This window comes from Denticeps clupeoides, chromosome 17 (assembly GCF_900700375.1).
Source record: "Denticeps clupeoides chromosome 17, fDenClu1.1, whole genome shotgun sequence".
NCBI classification, from domain to species: Eukaryota; Metazoa; Chordata; class Actinopteri; order Clupeiformes; family Denticipitidae; genus Denticeps; species Denticeps clupeoides.
In genome coordinates, this window is record NC_041723.1 from 14,082,282 (window position 1) to 14,106,773 (window position 24,492).

General features: G+C 47.8%; 2 protein-coding genes across 2 annotated transcripts; one reads left to right on the plus strand and one right to left on the minus strand.

The window, feature by feature from the left end:
* Positions 1-634: 634 nt before the first annotated feature.
* On the minus strand, positions 635-4,222 carry LOC114767150 (C-factor-like). The gene is made up of 8 exons (XM_028958719.1): positions 4,109-4,222; positions 3,765-3,954; positions 2,180-3,680; positions 1,974-2,028; positions 1,570-1,757; positions 1,340-1,501; positions 928-1,038; positions 635-831 (listed from the first exon to the last, which is right to left on the minus strand). The coding sequence occupies exons 3-8, from the start codon at positions 2,324-2,326 to the stop codon at positions 718-720; spliced, it is 777 nt and encodes a 258-aa protein (XP_028814552.1). The 5' UTR covers positions 2,327-3,680; positions 3,765-3,954; positions 4,109-4,222; the 3' UTR covers positions 635-717.
* Positions 4,223-6,230: 2,008 nt separating this feature from the next.
* pard6a (par-6 family cell polarity regulator alpha) lies at positions 6,231-24,242 on the plus strand. The gene is made up of 3 exons (XM_028958718.1): positions 6,231-6,417; positions 9,938-10,160; positions 21,310-24,242. Exons 1-3 carry the CDS (start codon positions 6,355-6,357, stop codon positions 22,209-22,211), a joined length of 1,188 nt encoding a protein of 395 aa, XP_028814551.1. The 5' UTR covers positions 6,231-6,354; the 3' UTR covers positions 22,212-24,242.
* The last annotated feature ends 250 nt before the right edge of the window (positions 24,243-24,492 follow it).

Here is a 24,492-nt window from a genome sequence, read left to right on the forward strand (position 1 = left end):
TACATGTGAATGTCTTAAGTGCCTTTTTGATACATCTTCATATTGTGGCACTTTTGTTTAATTGCATAATTCATATTACATTTATATTAATGGCACCTTACCAAGAGCAATTTACAATCTTGCTCAGGGACACCAATGGTAGTAAGTGGGGTTTGAACCTGTGACTTTCTGGTCAACTGATTAGGCGAGTATGTAATCCAAGAATGAATAAGCATGGATTCAAGTGATAAAAATGAGAAAACATTGAATATATCATTAAAACATGTCTGTGAAGATTCTCAGTCATCCAGGTCAAATTGCCTGAAAGTTGAGTCGTGGCAACTGGACTTTCGTTAATGTAGAGACGTTTCATTCTGCATCCACAGAACTTTGTCAATCTGAGGGAAGTTGGCTTGTGCCCACAAATTAATGCTCCAGGTTGGTTTCACCTCAATCCCGCCTTGAATAGGCTCATTAAGTGAAACAAAAGCAGGGGAGGGAGGTGGGTGGATGTGACAGCCCCGCCCTGGCAGCTCCTCCTGCCCCCATTAAATGTGGCCAACCTGATGGACGTGTGAATTGGGCCTGATTTTCATGGGGATGGATGAAAGGGCAGCAAAATAGGTTGGTGATAACATTAAAACAGCTCACCCTGTCTAGACAAAGGGACTTTTTATTGTATTAAAAATCTGCAATCAAAATTCAAACTCTTTCTTGGTCATTTTTGAATTTGACTCGTCACCAAGGGATTGGGTTCCCCTCCCAGTCCAGAAGATTCCCGGCATCCTTCTCAGTGAGGTTGGCGAAAACCTTCAACATGCCCTTCACACTGTCTTCAGCTGGAAGTGGAGCCTTCAGCGCAGGCCAGTAAAAAGCAGAATGTTGGATATTCATGTGAAATCAGCTGACGTTCATCATGAATCTTGTTTTTCTTTTTCTTTCACCCACCTGTGAGCCGCCCATATCTGTCTGGACCCAGCCGGGGTGGATTGCTGTGACCAGAATCCCATCGCTCTTCAAGTCTTCAGCCAAGCACCGCGTCAGCATGTTCACTGCTGCCTAAGGCAGTGAAAACTGTCAATCAAACTGAAAATATCCCAACTGTGTTTACTGGAAATTTGGAGATCTGTCTGTGGGTGACAGATACTGTGAATCATGGGTGCTAGTAGCCTAGTGGGTAACACACTCGCCTATGGATCAGAAGACCCAGGTTCAAATCAAATGAGCATCCCGCTTAGTACCATTGTGTCCCTGAGCAAGACACTTAACCCTAAGGGGGGGGCTGTAACTACTGATTGTAAGTCGCTCTGGATAAGGGCGTCTGATAAATGCTGTAAATGTAAATGTAAATCAGACATACCTTGCTCACACGGTAAGGGTACATGGGAGCAAAAGCAAAGTTTGTGTGACATTTCTCAATGGAGGACAGCAAAGTTGAAATGTTAATGACGGCCGACTTCCGGCACGACATCTCCTGAGATCCCAACTGAGCCGCTGCCTTCTTCAGGTACGGGAGGAATTCCTGCGGGAAGCAGGAAGCAGAATGAGCATCCTGGTACCTTCACTGCAAATGCTGAGGCACACTCATACCTTTGACACCAGCATGGGCCCCACGGTGTTGGTGACAAACACGTCCACCATTTCCTTCTGGCCTGACTCTGAGAGAGTGCCTGGAACGTTTATTCCGGCATTGTTGATCAGCAGGTTCAGCGCTCCATTGTTCAGCCGGGACCCTACCTGTTTGGCAGCCTCTCGTACGCTGGATTCACTCGATGTGTCTGTGAACAGCAGACAGGTTAGCTGTAGTGAAAGTGCTACTGCAATGGCAAAGTCTTTCCGTGTGCAGAACCAGGAAGGCGTTTTTAACATTGAGCTTTGCCCCAGTTTGTGGCCATTCATATTTTCATCGTTCATTCCCTGTCACCAGAACACAAACAGAAAGTAATGCTTCATTCTTCGTTTCAACTGAAAGTGTATCAAGTACGACGCCTTACCCAGGCATACAATGGTGATCAGTTTCTGGTGCCTCTGTGCCAGCTCTTTTAGATCCTTAAACCAGTAATAAATTGCATAATAATTAGTTCATCTTGCACTAATAAGAGAGGTGACCATTGAACGTGAGTATGAACTGAAATCAACTTTTCAAAGTGGACATTATTTGGCAGTATTTAGATTTTCAAGGTCATATTTGCCGTGTTACCTTTGCATTTGGCCCGTCCGGATTACGGCACCCAGCGAAGATCTGGCTTGGTGGAGATGGGGACTCGGCCATCTGCCGGACCAGCTCCAGACCAATTCCCCGGTTGGACCCAGTCACCAGGATGCTGCCGCACATCCCAGATGCCATTCTCACTGCCTGTCAAGCGAAAGAGCTGCTTCGAAGCCTGTGAATCGATGAGGTCAGAACTCTCTTTCCCATGAGCGTTAATGTTTGCCAAAGGTTGCTGCTTGGTACCAAGGCCCTCCCACTTCTGTACCTCCCATGTTAGAAATGCAGCCGGTGGCGATCTGTCAACACTCATGACGCCGCTGAGTGTCACCAGGGTTTACCTCAAGAGAATGTAGCAGTTATAGACTTTTTTACTTTTATTTATCTGCACTGTGGTCAATTTGTGGGGTTTTAGTGGTGAGACATGAGAAGAGGGAAGGTATTGAAATGCAGGAAGTCTACTAAGGCACAGTCGGGTGGCTCTTTTTAAGTAGTTATAAAACCGTCATCATCTACAGCGCACAAGTGTTACATTCATGTGTTTTCTGGAAAGTAATATTTCAATTCAATATTGTGCGCAGATTGCTTATTTGCATTCTTTGGTAGTTTATAATTTACCAGAATGATTTAGTGGTTGTCAGTTTATCAGTTTGATTTACTGATGGTTGTGGGAGTAGTGGGGCTGTTCAACAATCAGCCCCACAAAATGTAGCAAAGAAAATATTACGCTTTGAAATATGCAGAAAGAAATTGCCTGCGAGTGGCTTGTGGAATAAAACATCTGAACACTAGATGGCGCAGTCACTTCAATGAATGACCCACCTGTTCCAAAAAAAAACACTAAAGTAATAGTAGAAAGTTCATTTAAGAATTGTGATAATGATAATTCCCTGATGATCGTCTCCCCCATAGTATATGACAAGTTCTTTTGCAGTAAATATTACATTTCATGTTTTCAAGTTGTGTTGTTTGTCGAATACCAACTCAAGAAACATCAGGGTTCCTCAACATTCATTGTTACATCACACAAGTTCACACAAGTCCAACATGTTCTGGTCATGTTCCTTCATTTCATATTTCTCAGAAACCACACAGTCACAACCGTGTCGGCAGTGGACAGGAGTGGAAATCCAAATGTGCTGAAGGGACAACATGGAACTGATTTTATAAACAGATAAATCCCTCCCGGTGATGATCTTTAACCCTTTTTTCTATGTGGGTGCTTGTATCTGATAAGGAAACACCACATGACATCCGATCACAAAAGAACATGTCAAGGGCCACATGTGACTGTCTCTCTCTCTCTCTCTCTCTCTCTCTCTCTGACACACACACACACTCACACACAACAGTGCCCTCTCCCTAGAACAAAGAGCAGCTGTTACACAAGGGTAACCATGGTGACCAGGTGACGTCTCACATTCCAGTCACAGCTCTTGAATTTCAGGATTGAGGCCTATATTGAAGACTCATAATCACTAATGGCGCTGCCCTGAAAAGAGAAACCGAATAACGTGTGGCATCGGTCTGCAATGACAAACTTAGTTAACCCTAATTACCCAACCCTCGACGTTACCTCTCTCATGACTGGCCACACTTGAATTGCGTATTTTGAGTTCATTAAGACACGTCACATTACATCCAGCGAAGGTTCGATAGCCTCGTGACACTCGGACAGCAGGGTCCACACGGGCTTGTCCCATTCTGGAGTCTGCAAGTGCACCTGCTGCTCTGGAGCACATCCACGGACACTCTACACCCAGCAACTGTTGAAGAGAAGGACGTCCTCCTGGGGCAAACTTTATTTAAATAAGACACATGATACAATTATTCTTATCACTGCGTCTCATTGTTTCACGTTCTGACACAAATTTGTCAGATTCCCCCTGTCAAGAAATAGTGGTGGGACAACAAACAGACCTGCCTCTCACTTGAAGGCGAATGTCGTGCCAAAAATCCTTTGTCTAAAGCTCCATGGAATGCTGGGTAGGCAGCCGAGTCGCACAGGGCTGACGGGTTGTGTCTGGTAACCTGCTGAGAGGTGTGGGAGAGATGCGGGAATGGCCAGTCTGACGGCATAACTCACCAGCACCCCCCCCCCCCCCCCCCCCCCCCCCCCCCAACTCAGGAATCTCCTCAAGCATTCCGCCCCGGCTCCTCGTCCAGCTCCACGCCCAGCACAGGTTCCACCAATCCCTCGGAACCCCGGCGTCTTTTAAAGGACCGGCTGGCCCGCTCCAACCAAGCTCCTTATAAATCATTCACGAGGCTCGGCCGGACTCAGCTTTCCCAGGCGCACGAGCAGGGTAGCAGACTGGGCTACTAGGGAAATTTTCCTTCAAATCTTCATTTATTCTCATTTGTTTCCGATAACAAAAAAGGGCCAATTTCTGCCAAAATAATAGACAGACAGTAAATGAGAACACGTCTTTTGGATTTGGCTCATACGATAATAAAACATTCAACGCGCCCTTTTAATTATCAAGACGGGAGCATAAAACACTTATCTTTTGTCTGAGGCGACAGGGCTACTGTTAGAAATGTCAGTCACCACCTTGTATGAGGGACTCATCACCTGTTGCCACCAGACAGGTCAGGATTCCAGTTTTTTGCATTTGCAAACAAGCCTCTCACACACACACACACACACACACACACACACACACACACACACAGAAATTCCACAAATCTTTGTGGGAGGAGAGTGCGGAAGTCCAGTGACTTTTAGTCCTTTTTCCGTTCAATCTTTTGAGAAGAGAATGATATTGCCTGGTACTTCATCCCACAGCTGGTTCCTGTCCGATCCGGGCGAACCAACAGGTGGGAGTGTACCATATCTTATCTCCGTAGCTGTTTACCGGGCTCCTCGAAAATACCCCACATTCTTTCACGCCAGTCATCCGGAAGGACTGCGCTCAGCTGAAGTGCAATCGAAGGCGATTTTTTTCCCTCGAAGATAAACCATTTGCTCTGTTCCTCCTCTTCTCATGAAAGGCCTTCATCAGAGGTATTCAGAAACAACTTAGCTCACACTATCACTATTATCCAGCACGCTGCCATTGTACCGCCAACAGATCAAATTTCCAGTTATTTTATACGTTCATAACTCTGTGTGGGTTGCGTGTGTGAGTGTGTGTGTTTGTGTATTTGTGTGCGAACAAACCAGAACTTTCAGATACCATGCGCCGCCATGCCTGGAGTTAGTTCACACCGATGACGGATGACAGAGGTGACAGGTGAAACCTGCCCATCTTCAGGCCGCAGAGACTACCTGACACAACCAGACGCAGATACTCGCTCGCCCCTCCCCGAGTCGTCCTCTGAACAATGCCAGGCACTTTTCCCAAGCGGGCCCAACATCAAAGCATGAGCTGGCAATGAGCGTCCTGGCCAAAGCGCAGGATTATCATCTCCCACCGCATTCCTGCATTCCTCTGCCCTCCATCATCTTGAGTGTGCTGAGGCCCACGTTCAGGGTAGGGCAAATTAAAGACATGGGGCGTCAGAACCCCCCCCCCCCCCCCCCCCCCCCCCCCCCTCTCTCTCTCTCCTCCTGATAGGTTTATTTTGGAGTTTATCTACCTACCATGAGCTGTCAGCACTTCAAATATAAAAGATGTTATGTACAAAGAGTTATTTGTTTGTTTAAATTGTTTTTATTAGAAGTCTATGACGTCAGCTTTGGGGGATTTATAATGCTTATGTCAGCACCTCAGCCCATCTTGTTCTGTTCAGACGCTCACCGACTGGTACTGATTATTATTCTGGGCTGTTCTACAAAGCAACGTAGGAGCGGGAAGCGAACAAATACTGAAAACCAGACAAAACGTGGACGAGCTTTAAACAGTGACGTCGCCGTACTCTTTGTACGGGCAAACTTTTGACAAAACCCTCGGTTTCGTCGCACGAGTCGGGCGCGTCACTCCACCTGCTCTGCGCCTTCCGGTCTCCCGGGCAACGGCGCCTTGGCCCCGCCCTCCGCCGGCGTGCCCCTGTGACGTCACTGTTATTGAGGCGGACTGGCCCCGCCCCGCACCCGGAGAAGCGTCTCTAGCGGATCGGTCGGTAGTACACAAGCGGCGCTGCGCACCGCCAGGAGCCGCACGCTGCGTCCGTCAGCGTCCACGCCGACGTCCCGCCCGTCCCGTGGGGAATACGCGAGAAACATGTCACGGAGCCAGAGGACTACCCCGAAAAGCCCGGAGAATGTGGTGGAGGTTAAGAGCAAAGTGAGTCGCCGCGGATCGATTCTCTGCGCCATTCGTCCCCGCCGGTGCTCGTGTTTTCCAGCGGGCTAATCCGAGCCCGGCCGTGAAACGCTGATGTTGCGGATCTGAAATGTGTGTGTGTGTGTGTGTGTGTGTAGCGGCACGTCCTGGGCGCTGGTTCGTGCTCTGCGTGGATGATGATGATGATGATGATGATGATGATGACAGGTCGCGATGTTGTGATCAGACGTGGCATCGATCGCTGAACGCGCTCGTTTACCGGTTTTAGGTTATTAATTAATTATGGGTGTTGCAATAACAGCAATGAGCCTACAGCGCATTTCCATGTTGGCCATATATATTAGCGATATAAAAATGAGATCAGGCCAGCATTTAAAAGTTTTATTGTTTTTTTTTGGTTGCATTTTTCCATACACACTGTTAAGGCTGTGTTAATCTTTGGAACAATATTTATTTTAAAAAGGCAGTCATCCTCCCACTGTGACTGTTCAAAGTATTTATCTTTCATTTTGCTGGAAAATGGCTTGTCTATTTAGAGGTTTATTAGTCAATAGACAATAACACAGCACATCACATGTTTGCATAATCCACAATCCACAATCCTGGCTCCTGGCGGTACGCAGCGGCGCTTTACTGATAAAAACTAATGACAATGATAATGATATCTAATGACCAATTTCCATACAGGCCTCCTCATCACGTCATGACACAAACTCTTTACAAAACCCAGTTGTTTGGTCTTTGAACGTCGGGCCTGCTGCTGCAATCACGCGTCCTTCAAATGTGTTTTGGGCAAAACCGCAAGCAGCCAAATATACCAGCTTCTGTCCCACCAGGAATGCAGTTTGCCGGAATATGGCAACATTTAAAAGCTAAATATAATACCAAAAAAAAAAAAATCCTCTCTCATACCGAATTCCGCGCATTAGGATACTATACTATTTATTTTTTAATGTGCCAATCAAAATTGAGGTTGAAAACACAGTTTGGGTTCTTGTGATGCAAACGCTCTCCCGGTCACAAACACGTTGCTGATCGCTCGTGGTTTGACTGATGTCAACAGTTTCTTACTTTTCTTATAGGCGGGTGAGCGACCCGCGGTTTACCGTTCCTTTCCCGGCACGGCCCCGATAAAACCACACTGACACCAGGTGACTCAACGGCAGCCGCGCTTTTCATTCAGTGTCGACTTAGCACACTAATCCAGCTCATAGGGCCACGAGCCGCAGAAGGGAGGCAGGTATTTAAATATATGACATATATTCACACATATTTTACTGGCCTGCTCCTCTCATGTTCATGCAGTAGGGGCCGGGGAACGGTGGAATTAAAGAGTGTCATTAGTCGGAGAAAAGCTGCTTGACCGGCCCGAGTCCGTAGTGCCAGCCGCTCAGGGATCTGTTTGAGATTACGCCCTCCTTATAATTGTTCTTGCGTTTATTGTCAACAGCCGTGCAGATGTGAAAGTCGGTGGGGGGGGGGGTCAACCAGATGATATGGCGTCTGGTTGCTAATGACAAAACTGTACTATATCCGTTGCATACTATATGTACTATATCCGTTACATCATTTATATATTAATAAATAAATATGTAAATAGGGTTCCTTGAATGTTCACTATCTCCCCCAAATCAGTCTGTCTGTCTATCTGTTTGTCTAGGTATAGAGATATAGGGCTACAGAATGCTGTAAAAAAAGAGTTGGCAGCTAAAACAATGCAACACAACAGCCTGGCGAAAAAATAAAACTGTACAGCGCTGCTGCTCGAAGTAAATTAAACGTGACGCACGGTTGGTAGTTTGGTGTGTCGTATTGTTGGGTGTGTCGTATTTAGTGATTGTGAGGTAGCTGCCAGTACCCCAGCGGTGTGCTCACCTTGTGTAATGTAGAGGTGTGCGCTCGTTGTGAACAAATTAAAGACCAGTAGCCTGGTAGTAGCCTAGTGGGTAACACACACACCTTTGAACCAGGAGACCCAGGTTCAAACCCCACTTACTACCATTGTGTCCCTGAGCAAGACACTTAACCACTAAGTTGCTCCAGGGGGGACTGTCCCTGTAACTACTGATTGTAAGTCGCTCTGGATAATGCTGTAAATGTAATGTAAATGTAAAAGACCAGGATTCGTGACTGATGTCCGCACGTTGAGAGCTCCTTTGACAGTTAATCCGGCCGGGCCTTCCTTTACTACGCGAAACTGAAGAGGGCGGTAAGGATAAAGTTTCGCTCTGCCCTTGGACGCGGAGCCATCTTTATACTACAAACCAACGTGTAATGTGAGCCCCCCTCCTCACACACGGAGGAATCATGAGTCTGCCAGACATGGGGCAGGCATGGAGGCGTCCTGTTTTGTTTCGTTTTTTTGTTTTTTTTTCCGTCTCCCGCAATTTGTGCATTAAAAGCTGAGGATCGGTAACGCGATCTCGGGCCGGGACGGCATTATCGTTTGAAGCGGCGAGTGCAGAGTTGGAGACCACCGCAGAACAAGTGAGAGAACAAGCGCGCTCATTCTTACGGGCGGGCCGAGCTACCAGCCCGGATTACCGCCATTCCCTGATCCTCACCACCGCGCTCTGCTCCTCAAGCTTTGTGGTTTGACGCAGTGCCTTCATCAGATATCATCGAGACGCGCAGGGCTTGATCTCCGATAATGTGGCACTGTAATGTTCTCGTGGTTGCTTTCTGTTGCCCTTCCTGCGCATTCGTTTTCTCCTTGTTCGTGTCGGTCGCCCCGTCTGTCCGTCAGCGTGTCGTTACGATTGAGGTGGTCTGTGTTCTTGTGCACTGGAGGAGAAGGTTGCTTGCAGGTGAGATAAGGATGACGGGGACGAACGTTCTCTGCTTTCCCAAATGGGCCCCGTGCTCGGCGCAATGTCCCCATCTCTCTCTTTATCTCAGCTGTCTGACTCTGGTGACCTTCCCCCCTTTCACCCACTATCCATTAGTCATCAGAACTGGCTTTAATGGGGCTGTGAGGGCACAGCAGAGCGATGGGCAGTCTCTGTGTCAAACAAAGAAGAGCACTGAAGAAGAGCCTTTTATAAAAGCGACCGTCTGGGGACGTACAAAAACAGTCATGACTACGTTTACGTAATGTAAGCACGGTACAGATATGTACAACACAGATGTCTGTTTAGTAGATACGCCCATGTTATACGCTAAAGTATTGGGCCAATACAAAATTTCCAATAGACATTTGAAGCATAAATGTTGCAAAGTGAATAAGAAGTTGTCCTTTTGTCCCATCAACTAGAAATTGTCTAGTTGATGACGGTAGTCGAACCCACCGTGCATTCATGTACTAGACTAGGGTGAATTTGGTCAGTTTTATTGTCCCTTTGATCGGTGCTACCAAGATTTGTAAAATAGTTTCTCTAATAATCAGTGACAGCTCCGCATTCCACTGGAACCCCTGTCTACATGTATGCAGATATTCCATCAACAGACAGGAAATACAGCAGTTAATGATGATTTACTCCAAGATTTCAGTCTTTGATTTATTTATTTATTTTCCCCCCAGTTCGAAGCAGAGTATCGACGCTTTGCCCTGAAACGCACCAATCACGGCGGATTTCAGGATTTCTACCAGCTGCTGCAGACCGTGCATCGGATCCCCGGCGTGGAGGTGCTGCTTGGGTACGCCGACATCCACGGAGACCTGCTGCCGATCAACAACGATGACAACTTCCACAAGGCCGTGACCTCCGCCAATCCGCTGCTGAGGATCATCATCCAGAAGAAAGGTAAAAACGCGGCGCGGGGTGTCAAGGACGTTGTGTCTGCCGAGGCGTTCCACCGCAGGCCCGGCTGCTCTAATAGCTGCTTTCATTCTTCTACCAAAGGCTGCGATGGCGTTCCAGAGCTTTTGTTAAGGCCCTCGTCTCTGCTAAAGTAAACCACTAGTGGAAGTAAATGAATTACTCTTGCTGCAGAGGAACACAGAGAGAGAGAGAGAGAGAGAGAGAGAGAGAGAGAGGCCTCCATTGATGGTCTCTGAGTATATATGTAAGAATGATGGGTCGCTTAGGTTCCTTTCTTCATAGTGCCGTTTAAGGGGATGGTGGGGTTCTGAGTGGCGATGGTGGGACGGCTCCGCTCATTGTTGCTTGGGGCCAGGAGTGTGCACTGAATAGATATCTGGGAAAATGGAAGTGAAGACTCCGCCCCAGTCCACGATATGACATCACGGACAGCGGATCGGATTTTAAAAGGTTCTCTAAATGACAAAAACTTTCCCCCGATCTCTTTTTTTTTTTTTTTTTATGGCTCACATACTATTGGGAAACGCTGTGACTGGATGCTATTGTTCAAAGTTGCAGAAAGCCACTGCATTCCGCAATGAGCTCAATTTGGAAAAAAAAGCGATTAAATGAAATTCCTCCTTTTAAAACCTTATTTCCGTATATTGTGATTTTACTGCAGGCTGGAGGAAGTTCACTGTTGCTGGGGTTAAACTGTAAGCTGCGCTTTGTTTGCTCTGCTGAGGCTGACTTCTTTGGTTGGCCTTCTTAACTGGCCTGGCTCCTACCGCATCAGCAGCACCGCAGCAGCCCATTGGGGGTCACGATGAGGTCATCAGAGCAGCAGAGGAAGGCAGTAGCAAGGGTGGAGTGGGTGGGTGGGTGTCATAGACTGCTACATGGTATCATGTAGTGTATCAGTGGCTTGTTAATTGATGAACCAGCCATTTTGTGCAAGTCCTAGGTGTATCTGTATGTGTGTGTGTGTGTGTGTGTGTGTGTGTGTGTGTGTGTGTGTCCCTGGTCCAGGGGGGTGAGGAATGTGACTAATGAGATCTTCACTTCCCCGTGGTAAAGGATGAATGGACCGCTGGAAGAGACAAACAGGACAGATCAGAGCCGAGGGTTGAAGGGTGAGAGCGGGAGAGATGGAGGGAGGGGCTTCTGGTCACTTCATGTGGAACAGCGTGCCAGCTTCACGGTTCGCTTTGAACAGGAGCGCAGCCCTCTGTGCAGTAGAGGCACTGTAACTCTGAGATTCCTGCTTCGTCATCATCCTCTTCATCCTCGCCGTGGGGGCGGGGCGAAGAACTAAGGTCTAATTTTATTTTATGAGACCCGTAACACCTGCTTGGGAAGACTCGCAGCCCGGAAATACCTCCACCGTCTGTATTTGGGGACGGACGTTGAATGACGATCTGTTTGACTCACTCTGCTGGTCAGGCAATCAGAAGCGAGCTCAGCTCTATTAGCACTCACCGCAGGAAGCCGCCATCTCCGCCCACCGACAGAGATCTGAGCTGTCAGCACCACCGCTGAACAGCAGTCCATCTCGACGGCGAACGCTTCCGCTCCACCGCCACCGATATCTGTATCCCTGCACTGTCAACTCGGGAAAATATATATATATAAAAAAAAATATATATATATACATATACACACACACACAATTGAAACTATTTCAGTTTCACTGCACCTCAGAACCCCGTTTTGAGAGAGAAATCCATGTTTTCAGCAAGAGCCTTATTGCCGTGGCAGCCGCAGCAGTTCCATGCCTGTCGCCGGGTGATTACAGCTTCATATACTCCACAGCACCACTGTCACTTTCTCCTGCCATTAATAGATTTTTATTATTTTTTTTGGTCATGGCTTCCTCCGCAGTGCCTGACGCATTTCGGAGGCACCGGAAGGCCGTCAGTGTTCGTTTCGTCTGTCTGTCGCATTCTGTTTCCACCGCTCGGCACGTTTCACTCTTCCTTACGTTGGCATCCCCTCACCGCCTCTCATTCTCCTCTTCGCCCCGGTCTACACGAGTGTATGACTGTCTACATATATTATGCACTCCGTTCTTCACAGTGGCACGTGTAAGCAGTGTCTTCTGGGTAATGAAGGATTAAAACGGCTTCCTTTTTTGACACTAGCGCTGTCATTCATTCACAGAAGAACGGAACCTGTGGATGGGTGGGTGGTACGTGGTATGTGGGCCAGGTGTATGTTCAGATATGCTCTGGAAAGGTCTAGGTCATTTTAGGCTGTTCATGCTCAACTGGGCCAAAGCAGTGCAGTCGGAAACTAAACCTGGTGTATCAAAAATACAGGACAATCACGTAATTACAGTTCAAAATGGCTTCTGATGCTGGGTGCGCTGAATGACATCGATGGGCGTTGCCATTCTTTGGCATTCAGGTATTTTGGTGTTTACAAGATTACAAGGTGCAAGATAACAGCTTCAGGATTCTGAAATTGAAAGTTTGAGACGGTGTCAGTTCGTTGTCTCTTTAATCTTTCTAGGATGCTTGAGACATTGCATTTTAATGCATAGATTTTCAGTGAATATTTGATTTTTTAAAAATACAAATAAAACAAGTGTATATAAATAGACAATGCTATAACTGTCACTTGTGGGTATTCCATATAGATGGACATGGCAGATTTTGAAAGTGCAAAAGAGTTCTCAGCTATAGATTTTATATTCCTCCTTGTGCTCTACAAAAGCTATGATTACAGCCTAAATCAATATAAAGGTCAGCTAATAATACATGTATGAAAAGGGGCTGAATTCAATTCATGGTACCAAACTACATGACCAATAATCAGTGCCGACAACCAACACACTTCATGCTGGGCCCCTGTTTAATGTATGTACAGACCATAATATCGTTCACAGATCGAATGATTTTCATATATGATTTTCCTCTGTATATCCATGCTAATTTACTCCAATGTAAAGAAGTGTAACGGGGTTTCAAACCCCTCCACTCCGGACCTCTACTGAGGACCGTGGTTCTGTTGAACGTGTCAGACCTGGCGCTTGAGTGACACTCGTCATCAGCTTGGGGGACGTTTAAGCGGCTACGATCAGATCCCCCCCCCCCGGCACTGCTCCTCTCCGGGACATTAGTGCCACAGAGTGCTGCATCACCCAGCAGCGCCGTGGAGATTGATGGGGCTTTTAGCATGAGCTCATCCCGCAGAGCGGCTGAGGCGCGGCCGGATAATGTGATTGTGGGGGCAGATGGGAACCAGCGCCATTTACCCAGAGCCCAACACCTGGAGCGCCGGCGCTCCTCCTGAGGCGGAGAGTCCACGACGCCCCACCAACTGGCCACGTCTGTGCCCAGCCGTGTTTATGGGGTCAAAAAGAGACGTGTGGATCTCGCCTCGAGAGAAGGGATTTGTTTCCCCAGGCTGGTTTATTCAGCTAACGTTGTCAGAAATAGAGAGGGCAGAGTCGAAAGAAAGAAAAAATAAAGTGTGTGTGTGTGTGTGTGTGTGTGTGTATATTTATATTATTATTATTTTTTTTTTAACTCCATGCCGCTCCCAGACTCTTAACAGCCCCCTGTAGCTCGAGGCAAACTAAAGCCTCGAAAAAGCAGACGGATTCTCACCCCGGGACCCGGGAGAGGCGGTTCTGGGTTGTCGCGCCTCAGGGCGAGGGAGCGGACCGGGACCAACCACTTCTCTTTAATGAGAGAGGACCGGTGGATATCGTGAGCACAGAACGCCCCAAAAGCAGGGCCCCCTGGGACCCATGAAGCCTTCCCCCCGATTTTTTATTTTTTTTTTTTTCATACTCCGGTGCGTGAGCACCCTGTACGACTGTTTACAGCAGCGAGACACAGTCCCACAGATCACACTCGGCAGCGGCTGCTCGGCACCCTTTGGGAGAATCCTGTGCGTGTGAGTGTGTGTGCTGATAACATCGTCATCACGCTCCCTGCCATGGCGGGGAGACATGGCGGGATGTGCGGGATGGGCGGAGGTCGCGGGCCAAGGGCGATGGAATGGCGCGTGAGAGTGAGAGCGTGGCAACATCTGCAACATCTGCCGCGCAGGTGTGGGTTCTCCGTCAGTCTCCCTGTTCTGCGTTTCTGCCTCTCCCTGGTCAGACACCGCGGGCTCCGCGGGTCATGAGGTTGCCAGGACGCCGCTTTGGGCTGTGTTGCCATGGCGATGGTGCAGTCAGCAAACCTCTTTGGGTCTGATGAAGTGATCGGGGCGAAGAGAGAAAGAGACATAGAGGACTCCTCCCACTGCGTTGTTTCCATGTTAACTCCTCGCTGCGGCCCGGCTAAAAGTACTTCCTTCTAAATTTAGGCCGGGACCGGCGTTGAGGGCCGCTCCCCGGGTGACGCACGTGTTTTGTTATTCCACGTTTATTTTTGGTGGCGTCTGTGAATGAGGTCCCCGGGTCCCAGCGGGGAGCGCAGTAGTCCCAGCTCTGACCGCCCTGCGGTGCGCGTTCACCTGCTGCGAGCGTACAGGAGCGAGCTGTGGAAGATGCGGTCGGGCCGGCGACGCCGAGTGTGGAAAGAGGGCGTGTGTGCCAGCTGGAGAATGAGAGGAATGCCAGCCCAACCTGGCAGCTGTATGAACAGAATGCATTGTGCCTGTGCGCCCGTGCTCACCTGATCCGGCACAGAACCGAGCGGAGCGTACCGATATTGTACGACCTCATTCTGTACACCCTGAACTCAAACACCAGGAACTGCGGGTGTGTGTGTGCGCGGTCGGAACAAATGACAACCGCAGATCACCTGCACGAGGCAGACGGGTTCTTATAAAGCAGCTAATTAAAACCAATGGTCTGTGCAAAGAACGAAGTTGCACACTGGGCCCGGAAACAAACACACACTCGGAGTGAGAGAGGCCTGTGGCTCGGTCTTAATCCTGGAATTGGATTATGGCTGCGCCCCATCAGTTTGACTGGTAATCCCAGACAAACCCCATTAGTCACGGCCCAGCAGTTCTGATCAACACAGGTGCGTTGGCCACAGTCTCCAGTAACACACTCGAGTGGATGCGTGTGTGAAACATTCTTTCGCATCTGCAGATGACTTGTTTCATCTGTTCGGAGCTGTGTGTGTGTGTGTGTGTGTGTGTGTGTGTGTGGGTGGGGGTGGGGGGTTCATGCAGCTCGATGGACATGGACTCTTCCTGTTTACATGTGGTCAGGTCAGTGGGGCTCTCCCAGTTGCTATGGATACCATATGGCTGGGCGTCGGTCTCCAGATGGTTGGAGCACTGGGTGAGGTCAGAGGCTCAGGATCGGGGAAGCATGATCCCCCCAACGTCCAGCCAGAGTGACTCATACAACCAGACACTAACAGCACACACAGCCCCGCCTGACTAAGGCCTTTTCGTTAGGGTTTACGAGGGGGTCTGTCTGGTGCTGAAAATTTCCAACAAATGCATCTCTTAAATATAAAATGCAAAAAACAGTGTTCAATGTTGTATGATTTATCAGCACCTTCACTGGCAGGAGATGCTTTTTTATGCCACGTAAAAAAGTGTGTGGCAAATAAAATATAATTGTGCCTCTCATAAAATACATCAAGTTTTCACTTGAAATAATACACTTATAATTTGCAATTGCACATGCAACCTTTTTCAGATCAAAATAACTTTGAGCACCGCAATAGCATCCAGGTCTATAAATGTGCCAACTAAATGCCAATTATCCCAGGTACAAAAACTATGGCCGAATTTCTTAAATAAAAGTAAATATGATTGTTTTGTTAACACTTCAGGTTGAAAACAACATAGCTTATTAAATTAAAATGACAATTTTTTTTTACGATATTTATAAAAAAAATGTATGTATCCATGAAAACCACCACATAACGGCATGTATTCAGTAGATTCCCAGACGCCCAGGGGCTTTGGGGAGATCTCAGCAGGTGCGGCAATTAGGAAACCAATTAGGCTTGATGGACCAGGACTCCATAAGAAGCGTTAGGCAGCGCCCAGTAGGTGCTGCCACATTAATGTGGAACTGAATTCTGACCTTGTGTTGTGTCTTCTTTCAGTTTCCTGACAATCGTCACGTTCCTTCGGGTTGTTCTCTGTTCCCTTTGTGTTTCTGTATTCCTCGTGCTGATTTCTTTGTGTTTGTAGTACCTCCTTGGTTCAAAGATGTCCTGCTTCCGTGCCTTCTTCCCCCTTGGACCCCAAGACGTGACACTATGACTTATTAGAGAGATATGATCCCCTCTGATATTGGGGTTCTGGAGGTTTCGAAGCATGAAGGGCATCAAGTGCAGCTTTTCAGTCTCAAGGTTAAACATTCTGTTTTGGCATTGAGTCCAAAATCTGCTGTGTAAAACCTGGTGTTGATAGCGCTGGAGCAAACATTACTCCAGTCTGCCGGGGTCCTGGGAAAAATCAGGGTGGCTGAAGAACAAACAGAACAGCTGGGGCCTGGACCTCCATTAACAAACCGGCAGTGATGAAAACGTTCTGTTTATCAGCTCGCCATCTCCAGATGGCAGAAGCTCACAGCTTTAATTGCTTCTCGCTCAAGGCTGCTGTTAGACATGATCAGTATTAAAACCCGGAGTCGTGGTCTGGGCTCTGTTTGCCTGGAATTTGCATGTTCTCTCTCTGTATGAATTTCCACCTCGTTTCCTCAAACAACCTGGTAGTAGCCTAGTGGGTAACACACTCGCCTATGAACCAGAAGACCCAGGTTCAAATCCCACTTACTACCATTGTGTCCCAGAGCAAGACACTTAACCCTGAGTGTGTCCAGGGGGGGACTGTCCCTGTAAATACTGGTTGTAAGTGGCTCTGGATAAGGGCGTCTGGTAAATGCTGTAAATGTAAATGTAAACAACCTAAATACCTGCAACTAGGCGTGAGGGTGGGTGGATTGGATTTGAATATATTAGTCCGAACAACTTTTATCGACTCCGTAACCGAATTCAGCGAATTCAGTTCTTAAAAGGTGTGGAGGAAAACGGGAGGAAGCCCAGAACCGGGTGTTCGATTTCAGGTAGAAACGGCCGGGTTGCAGGGTAGAGTGCGCTGCAGGGCTGTCGAGGTAAGAGCCGGCCGCCCGTGGCGGAACCAGATCCACTTCCTGCGGCCGGCGTCAGCTGTCGGTCACTCATACAGGCAGCAGTTGGTTAATGGCGCACGGCTGCACTTCAATAATGAATGAGCTGAAATCCGCATCGGCCTCATCGCGCACCGTGATACAATAAACAAGTGATTTAGAGCGTCTGTTCAACAGAATATTTTGCTCAAGTAACATTTACCAGTTCATTGGAATGCTGGCCATAGCAACAAAAGGGGTGGGTATTAAGAGAGAAAGCTACTCTGATCATTAATACATTTTTTAATATAGCTCTTGTTTATATGGTTCCTGTTCCTAACATTTGGACACTAATCAAAAAATGTCCTCCATTGATATTGTCCAGACTTCCCCCATAAACTGCCAAATCAAAGACAAGAGTTCCAATAACAGGTACAAATAGGAAAAACTTTGTTCTACACGTCATTTCAGGATGTAATTCATGGAACATTTATTCCGACATTCCTGTGCTAGGATCAAAATTGTGAACGATGTGTTGTGAGGTGTAGAATTGATTTTTTGTTATTAACAGAAGTGTCCTGTTTTATATTCAAGAAATCGGCATATCTGCCATGCAGAGATTCACGTCGCGATTTTGGCCGTTTGTGGTCAGAAACATAAAGGGTTCTCGTGACAAAAAAAAAAACGAGCCCATACCTGCACAACACATACACCCAACAAGCTTCCCGGGGACGGTGCCAAGGCGCTGGGATCGGTGTTATGGTAATGCGGTGCGAGCAGCAGAGCTCGTACAGTGGCCCGTGAGCGATTCGAGCAAAGCTGGCTGATTAAAAGAAGGGGAATTGGCTGTCACCGCCGCTCGGGCTGTGAGCCGGGGGAGTGGCAGTCCGTGCAGCGGTCCCGTCGGCCGCCAGTGTCCGAGGCGAGGACACCCGCAACTCGGCCTGGCGCAGCCGAGCGGCTGAATCGCCTCTGTTGTCGCTCAGACAGAAGGGCGATTTATATACTCTTAAAAAGACATTATTGTTTCCGGGCATAAAAAATCTCATCTCGGCGCAGTGGTGGCGTCTGGTTACGAATTGAATTTCTGGAATGCACTGTAATCCCATAGCCCCTAAATTAATAAGCAATAACCTGCCGATGTGACGTATGGCTGCGCTGCGCATCAGGCTGTAACAACAGCGCTTTATTAAGTGTTAATCCTCAGCGAGCGAGTTAAAAAAATTGGAGGGTGTGGCTGTAACTCCGTTACCAATAAGCCACCCCGTTCTCGGGTAACACAGCAAAAGGAGATCTTGTGCCCGGTCCTGTGAGCCTGCATGTGTTGTAAGGGGCACGTGCGGGGAGAGCGGGATTAAACCGTACTTCGGCTGCCTGGCTCCGCGGCTCATTCTCCATTCATTCATAATAGCCGCAAAAGGAGCCGGGCTTGTCCGAATAGAACCCCTTTGTCAACACGTTCTTCACATTCCCCGCCGAGGAGAACCGGGCCTGGAGGACAAATCGCCCGATCAGGCCGAATCACATTTACTTGCCCCTACCAGCGACGTCAGTATGGATATCTGTGTGCTTGCATCCACGTTGGCTCGTTTAGTAGAATAAAGTTAATTACCGGAATCCGCTGTGCCTGATAAACGGGGCTCTGTTCTAAATCATGGCTCGCTTTGATAGATCACTGGGGCAGTTTCGGTGGAGACGTCCCCATGAAAACCAGACGTTATCAGGAAACATCATTACAGCGAATTGAACGTGACCGAAGGTTCTGCAAACAGGAGGAAATTGAGTTAATACGGGCCTCTGTAGCCTTTCTAGAGAATGGTGACTTGTCATCACGTTTCTACGTTTTTGGCATCGTGTAAAAGGCCTTCAAAGTGAAGTGATTGTCATATGTGATACACAGCAGCACAGCACACGGTGCACACAGTGAAATTTGTCCTCTGTATTTAACCCATCACCTGAGTGAGCATGGCCTCCCACTGCCTGTCATGGCTGGAGCAGTGTGTGCTTTTGCACTACCCCAACGGTGAATTCATTTCAATTTTTCCTGGCCACTCTTGCCATGTCCATCTTCCGTAGTTTGGGGGGAAGCGGCAGAAGACTCCCTGTCTCTGTAGTCCAGAGAAGAATGTTGAGAAAGCTCAGCGGCGTCTGTGCCCACGGGCTGCAGACGGCTGGTAGCAGGTTTTATTATTTCATTTTCCCCATTCACAGGTGAGTCAGGAGCTTTTCCCGCACTGGGAAGTCAGGAGTCAGCCTACCTGACAAATCTCCAAAGCATCTCGTCTACAGGAACGTGTTTTAGTCCTTTTTTTTCCCATCTGATGCAGAGAGTCGATACACAAATTATGTTATGTAGAATTCTTCATTACTAGCCTCTCCGTACCGATGTAATCAGATAAATTTCGCAGTAACGTCATTACGCTTCACAGACATGATCTGATTTGTTCGGGAGGATTACGAGGAACGATCGTTTGACGCATGCAGGAACAGAGGGGATAAAACAACATCGGTTGACTACTTATTCTGGAAGGTGTGTTAACAAAGGCCACATGACCGTTGGTAGAGTGAAAGGGGACGGCAGTCCTTTCATTTAGAGAATGGGGACCGTCCAGAGCCTTCCAGAACAAGGCGGGGCTTTGGTGTCGTTTGCAGTGGTCTCGCTTCTTAATTTGCACTAAGTGCTTTGTGTGTCAGACTCTGACCCCTCTGTGCTGCACCACCGAATGGCACTAATGCAAACCACACACTCGCACCCCGGCGTTAACCCCCCATCCCGCTTAACATACAACGCCGGGACCTTGCACAGTGGCGTCGCCGCAACCGTCAGATGATGTTTTTGCATCTGGTCTGGCCCCTTCATCCCCCTCCCTGTGCCCTTCCGAGGACCCTCCCGCCCCCACCTGCCCCATTTCGGCTTTAATAACAAGGGCTGCTATGCTCTCCGTGGGGGTCCAGACACTCAGACTAATGGAGGGAGACAAACAAGGACGCTGGGAGGGCCTGGACAGACAAGCTTCAGACGCGTACAGTGCATTCAGTGTTCGCCGATGCCATGCGAACGGAAGCCCTCCACGCGCAGGGAGTAAACGCACGCGGCGACCCACGCTGCACATGAACGTGCGCTCCACCTGCGTATCCACCGTTCCCAGCGCCTCTACGTACGTTCGGCTGTTCATTATCAGACGAGTCTGCGTGTCACTTTCGATTAGCGCCACCCGGTCTCAGACGTTTTTTTTTAAAGGCAGAAGATAATTAATTTTAAGTGAACAACCCACTGGGGAAACGGGGGTCTTAACGTCATCTTCCATCATCCCTACTGGAGTAGCAGCACCAGTTGCCCATTACTCAGACACAATGAATTTAAACTCCACCCACATCCTTAGCAATTAAAAAAATGCTAAAAAGTGAACAATGGGGTTGTTTCATGACAACGGGTTATAAACATTTATGACCCCATAAATGGTCATTTTGTCCATGTAAACCTTTGTTTTACTAGAATGTACATATATAATGGCTATATTGCATGAAAAAAACAGTGATCTACACAGATCCCTTCAGTCATTCTCCCTCTGTCTCTTTTTCTTTCTCTTCACCCACATGGCAAAGCCTCTTCCTCTGCAGTTTAAAAATAACAAAAAAAACCTCGGTGAGCCTCGCTTCAGATTATTCCTGAGTCGTGAGCTGCTTCGTCTTGTCCTGCGTAAGCGCTGGGGAGAGGTGTCAGCAGCCCAGTTCCGGCCGAATGCAGGGTCGCGTAGAGAAAGATTTGTGCTATTTTATATGAGCGAAACAGAAGTTGGTCCTGTGTTTTTCCCAGATTAGCATGGTCAGCCGGTTTAGAGCGCTTGTGCAACTAAATTCCTTCTGAATGGGGACTTGTAGCTTGTCCGCTGGCGAGGGCCGTGGTGACTGTTTGAGTGGCCGTTCCTGTTGAGGTTCAGTCTGAGACAGCCAGGCCCAGTGGCTTTTTCCTGCCCGTTATGTAACCACCGTGTGGCAGTGAAGTGGAAGAGAGATCGGAGATGTCACACGGTTCACTCAGTCATACCCGTATAAAGGGGACAGGGGTCGCTGGCGCAGTCTGACACATCTTTCCCTCTTTCTCTTTCTCAGATGTGGATGAACCAGTCGTTTTTGCCACCAACTCTCTACAGAGGAGGAAGAAGGGTCTGGCCGGCCTGCGACCAGCGCAGCAGAAGTCCAAACCGCAGCTGATGATCGGCCTGCCTCAGGACTTCCGTCAGATCTCCTCCATCATCGACGTGGACATCCTGCCAGAGACGCATCGCCGCGTCCGCCTGCACAAGCATGGCACCCACAAACCCCTGGGCTTCTACATCCGGGACGGGGTGAGCGTCCGCGTCACCCCTCAGGGCGTGGAGAAGGTTCCAGGGGTTTTCATCTCCCGGCTGGTCAGGGGTGGATTGGCAGAGAGCACAGGCCTGCTGGGGGTTAATGATGAGATCCTGGAGGTGAATGGCATCGATGTGGCCGGGAAGTCCCTGGATCAGGTGACGGACATGATGGTGGCCAACAGCCACAATCTGATTGTGACAGTGAAACCAGCCAACCAGAGAAACAACGTGGTGCACCGTGGAAGCAAAACCTCAGCAGGAAACAGCTCCGCCGACTCCGGGGGTTCCACCTTCTCTCATGACTCCGCCCCCAGCCCCGCCTCCCAGAGTGTCAGCCAGTGCAGTAACAGCAACAGTGTAGCTGAGGGTGATAGCGACGACGATGGTGACCTAATCATCGAAAACGACAGCCTACCTACGTACACACCCCACCGCTGCTTACCTAACGGCAACAGTGGCCATAGCGACGGCCTGTCGTCGTCAGCAATGCCAGGCCAGAGGCCCCTCCCCCAGAGTGTGTCCTTGCCCAGTAGTAGCTCTCTCTCCGACAGCAAGGCCTCTCTGAGCTCTTTGACCACACCCACTCAAAATGGCAGTCCCACCAAGACCAGCAGTAGCCAGGAGAGCATGCGTGAGGATGGCAACCTCATCACGTTGTGAAAGCGCCACACTGTAGCTGTGCCCACGCACTTGACCAGTGCCTCCACCTGGCGTGGTGGAGCTTAAGGCGGATGGACTTGAAGACAAATGAAGGAAATCTGATGTAATCAGACACTAATGTAGTCTTTTTAATGTCATATTCCAGGACCTGCATCACATAATCAGGAAAATGATCTCTAATCTCTACTGATGTCTCATGTTCAACTACTCACATGAAGGTTCAGCCTCCACACATATGGATGTGCCTTACGGCTCTCCCCACTGCACGCCTTATCTTGTTTTTTTTAAGAATTTTATTCATGTTATTGGTCTAGGTCCTCCATCTCCTCAAGACTATGCTTGCTGTGCTGGGTGTGGGTTGGAGAAAGGGTCACCCTGGCCATCCTGGGACAGTGGTTTTGATTTGCGAGGATTGAACCCTCTTCTGGAGACAAAGGAGCCCTCAGTGGGATCTCCAACTGCACGTTGTCTGGCTTTTAACGATCCTGCAGTTGACACTGAGCTCTTCGGCTTTCCCTGTCCAATGAACAGATGCTTATTCTGCATGTTGAGACGGCGTAGTGCTGACAACAACAGTGGGGATCTCTGACCGTACTGGTCCATGCTGACTGCATTATGCTGCTGATTTTTTTTCCACGCCTTTGTCATTTAAAGCTCTCAGAGGCCAGTTTTTATTTTAAATGTACTACTTTATGAAGGTTTCATTTACATGACATATTTATTCCAGCCAGTTTAGGCCAATCACATAATTTCTTTTAAAGCTTTTGTAACCCCAAGGCATACAATTAAAGTAAAAGCACTACTTTTTGATGGTTTAAATTGGGTACTGTGGTAAAATTTAGATGGAAAATCAATGTTAGGATATTCTGAAAAGAGGATCTACCAGACTGTTAATGATAGAATTGTCATATTAACAAATACATTGTTCTCTTTAATTTACAGTATCATCCAGGTTTTTTAAACATGATGTACCGTTTATGGCGGCGAAGGAAGATTCCTTCCAGCCAGTCCACTTCTCACCTTACTGTCCCAAAGTACACATACACTGTTGCTCTAGCAGGTCATGGCCTCTGATGGACCCACATATTTTAAAGAAAATAATAAATTCCACTCATTTTTGAAGCTCCCAGAATTCTGCACATTGGGACCTTGTTCACACAGCTCATTTCTTCCCGGAGATACAGAGAAGGGGGTGTTTATTTGAGCACCAGGGGTGCGCATAGGTTTTTATCTGCCTGCTCTGACCTTCACAAGACCTCGGACACCCAACGTCTGTAATCGGACTAGATGTGGAGGGTTAAGAGTCAGGAAGGACCTGCATGACCTCATGCTGTAAAAATCTACACTCATGAGCCATAGGCTGCAGTCGTAAGATGATTTCTGTGGCTGGGCGTGTTGCCCTTTTCACCCACCGCCAGGTTTGACACATCCTCATGTTCCACTGAAATATTGACATTTCTAAGACAGCCAGTCTTCATAAATACGTAAATGATTTCCAGATTATTCAATTACAGAAACTAATAATAATTGAGCTGCAAGTGGAAAGATTTAAGGGCATTAGGTAGAGTCGAGTGGAATAAAGTCATACTGGAAACTGCAAGAAGATCGGGTGATTTAATATTCTGACCTTTTCTTCATCCAGTCGCAAAAATGAAAGAAAAAAAACTCATTAACATCATCACATCACTACAGCACATTTACCGCTATTTTGTCTGTAAGTGTAAATGTATATAAAAAGAAAAAAAAATCAGAAAATGATTTTCTAAACAGGGATCCCTTTTTATAGAAAGAGCATTTTATATGTGTGTGTAAAATATTGAAAGTATTTTTGTTTTCTTATTCTTGTACTTTTATATGTATATGAGAATCCCGAGAAAGGACGTTTCTATTTCTTTGAATATCATAAACCAAACCTACATCAAAAGAATCTTGAATCGTTTTATTAGAATCAAATGGGTCAAGGTGTACAATACTGTGAATGTTATGCTGATTATAAAATGTTTTATTAATATAATAAAAGTATTAAAACAATTGATGTTTTTTTATGGGCTAGAACACAAAGTTTTACTAGATTGCATTAACATAAAAGTCCTTTAATGTGTAGATGGAGACTGTTAGTTCTCCACAGTAGGCCACTGCCCCACCTGCGTGCCATCCCACAGGGGCATTACCTGTCGACGAGGAGGCTGTGCTCACGTCAGCGGGGAGACGTTTCATTTCCTGCTGCTCTCTGGAAGGTGCTCATATAGACAGAAGGACGGGTTTTACCTGTTCGACATTC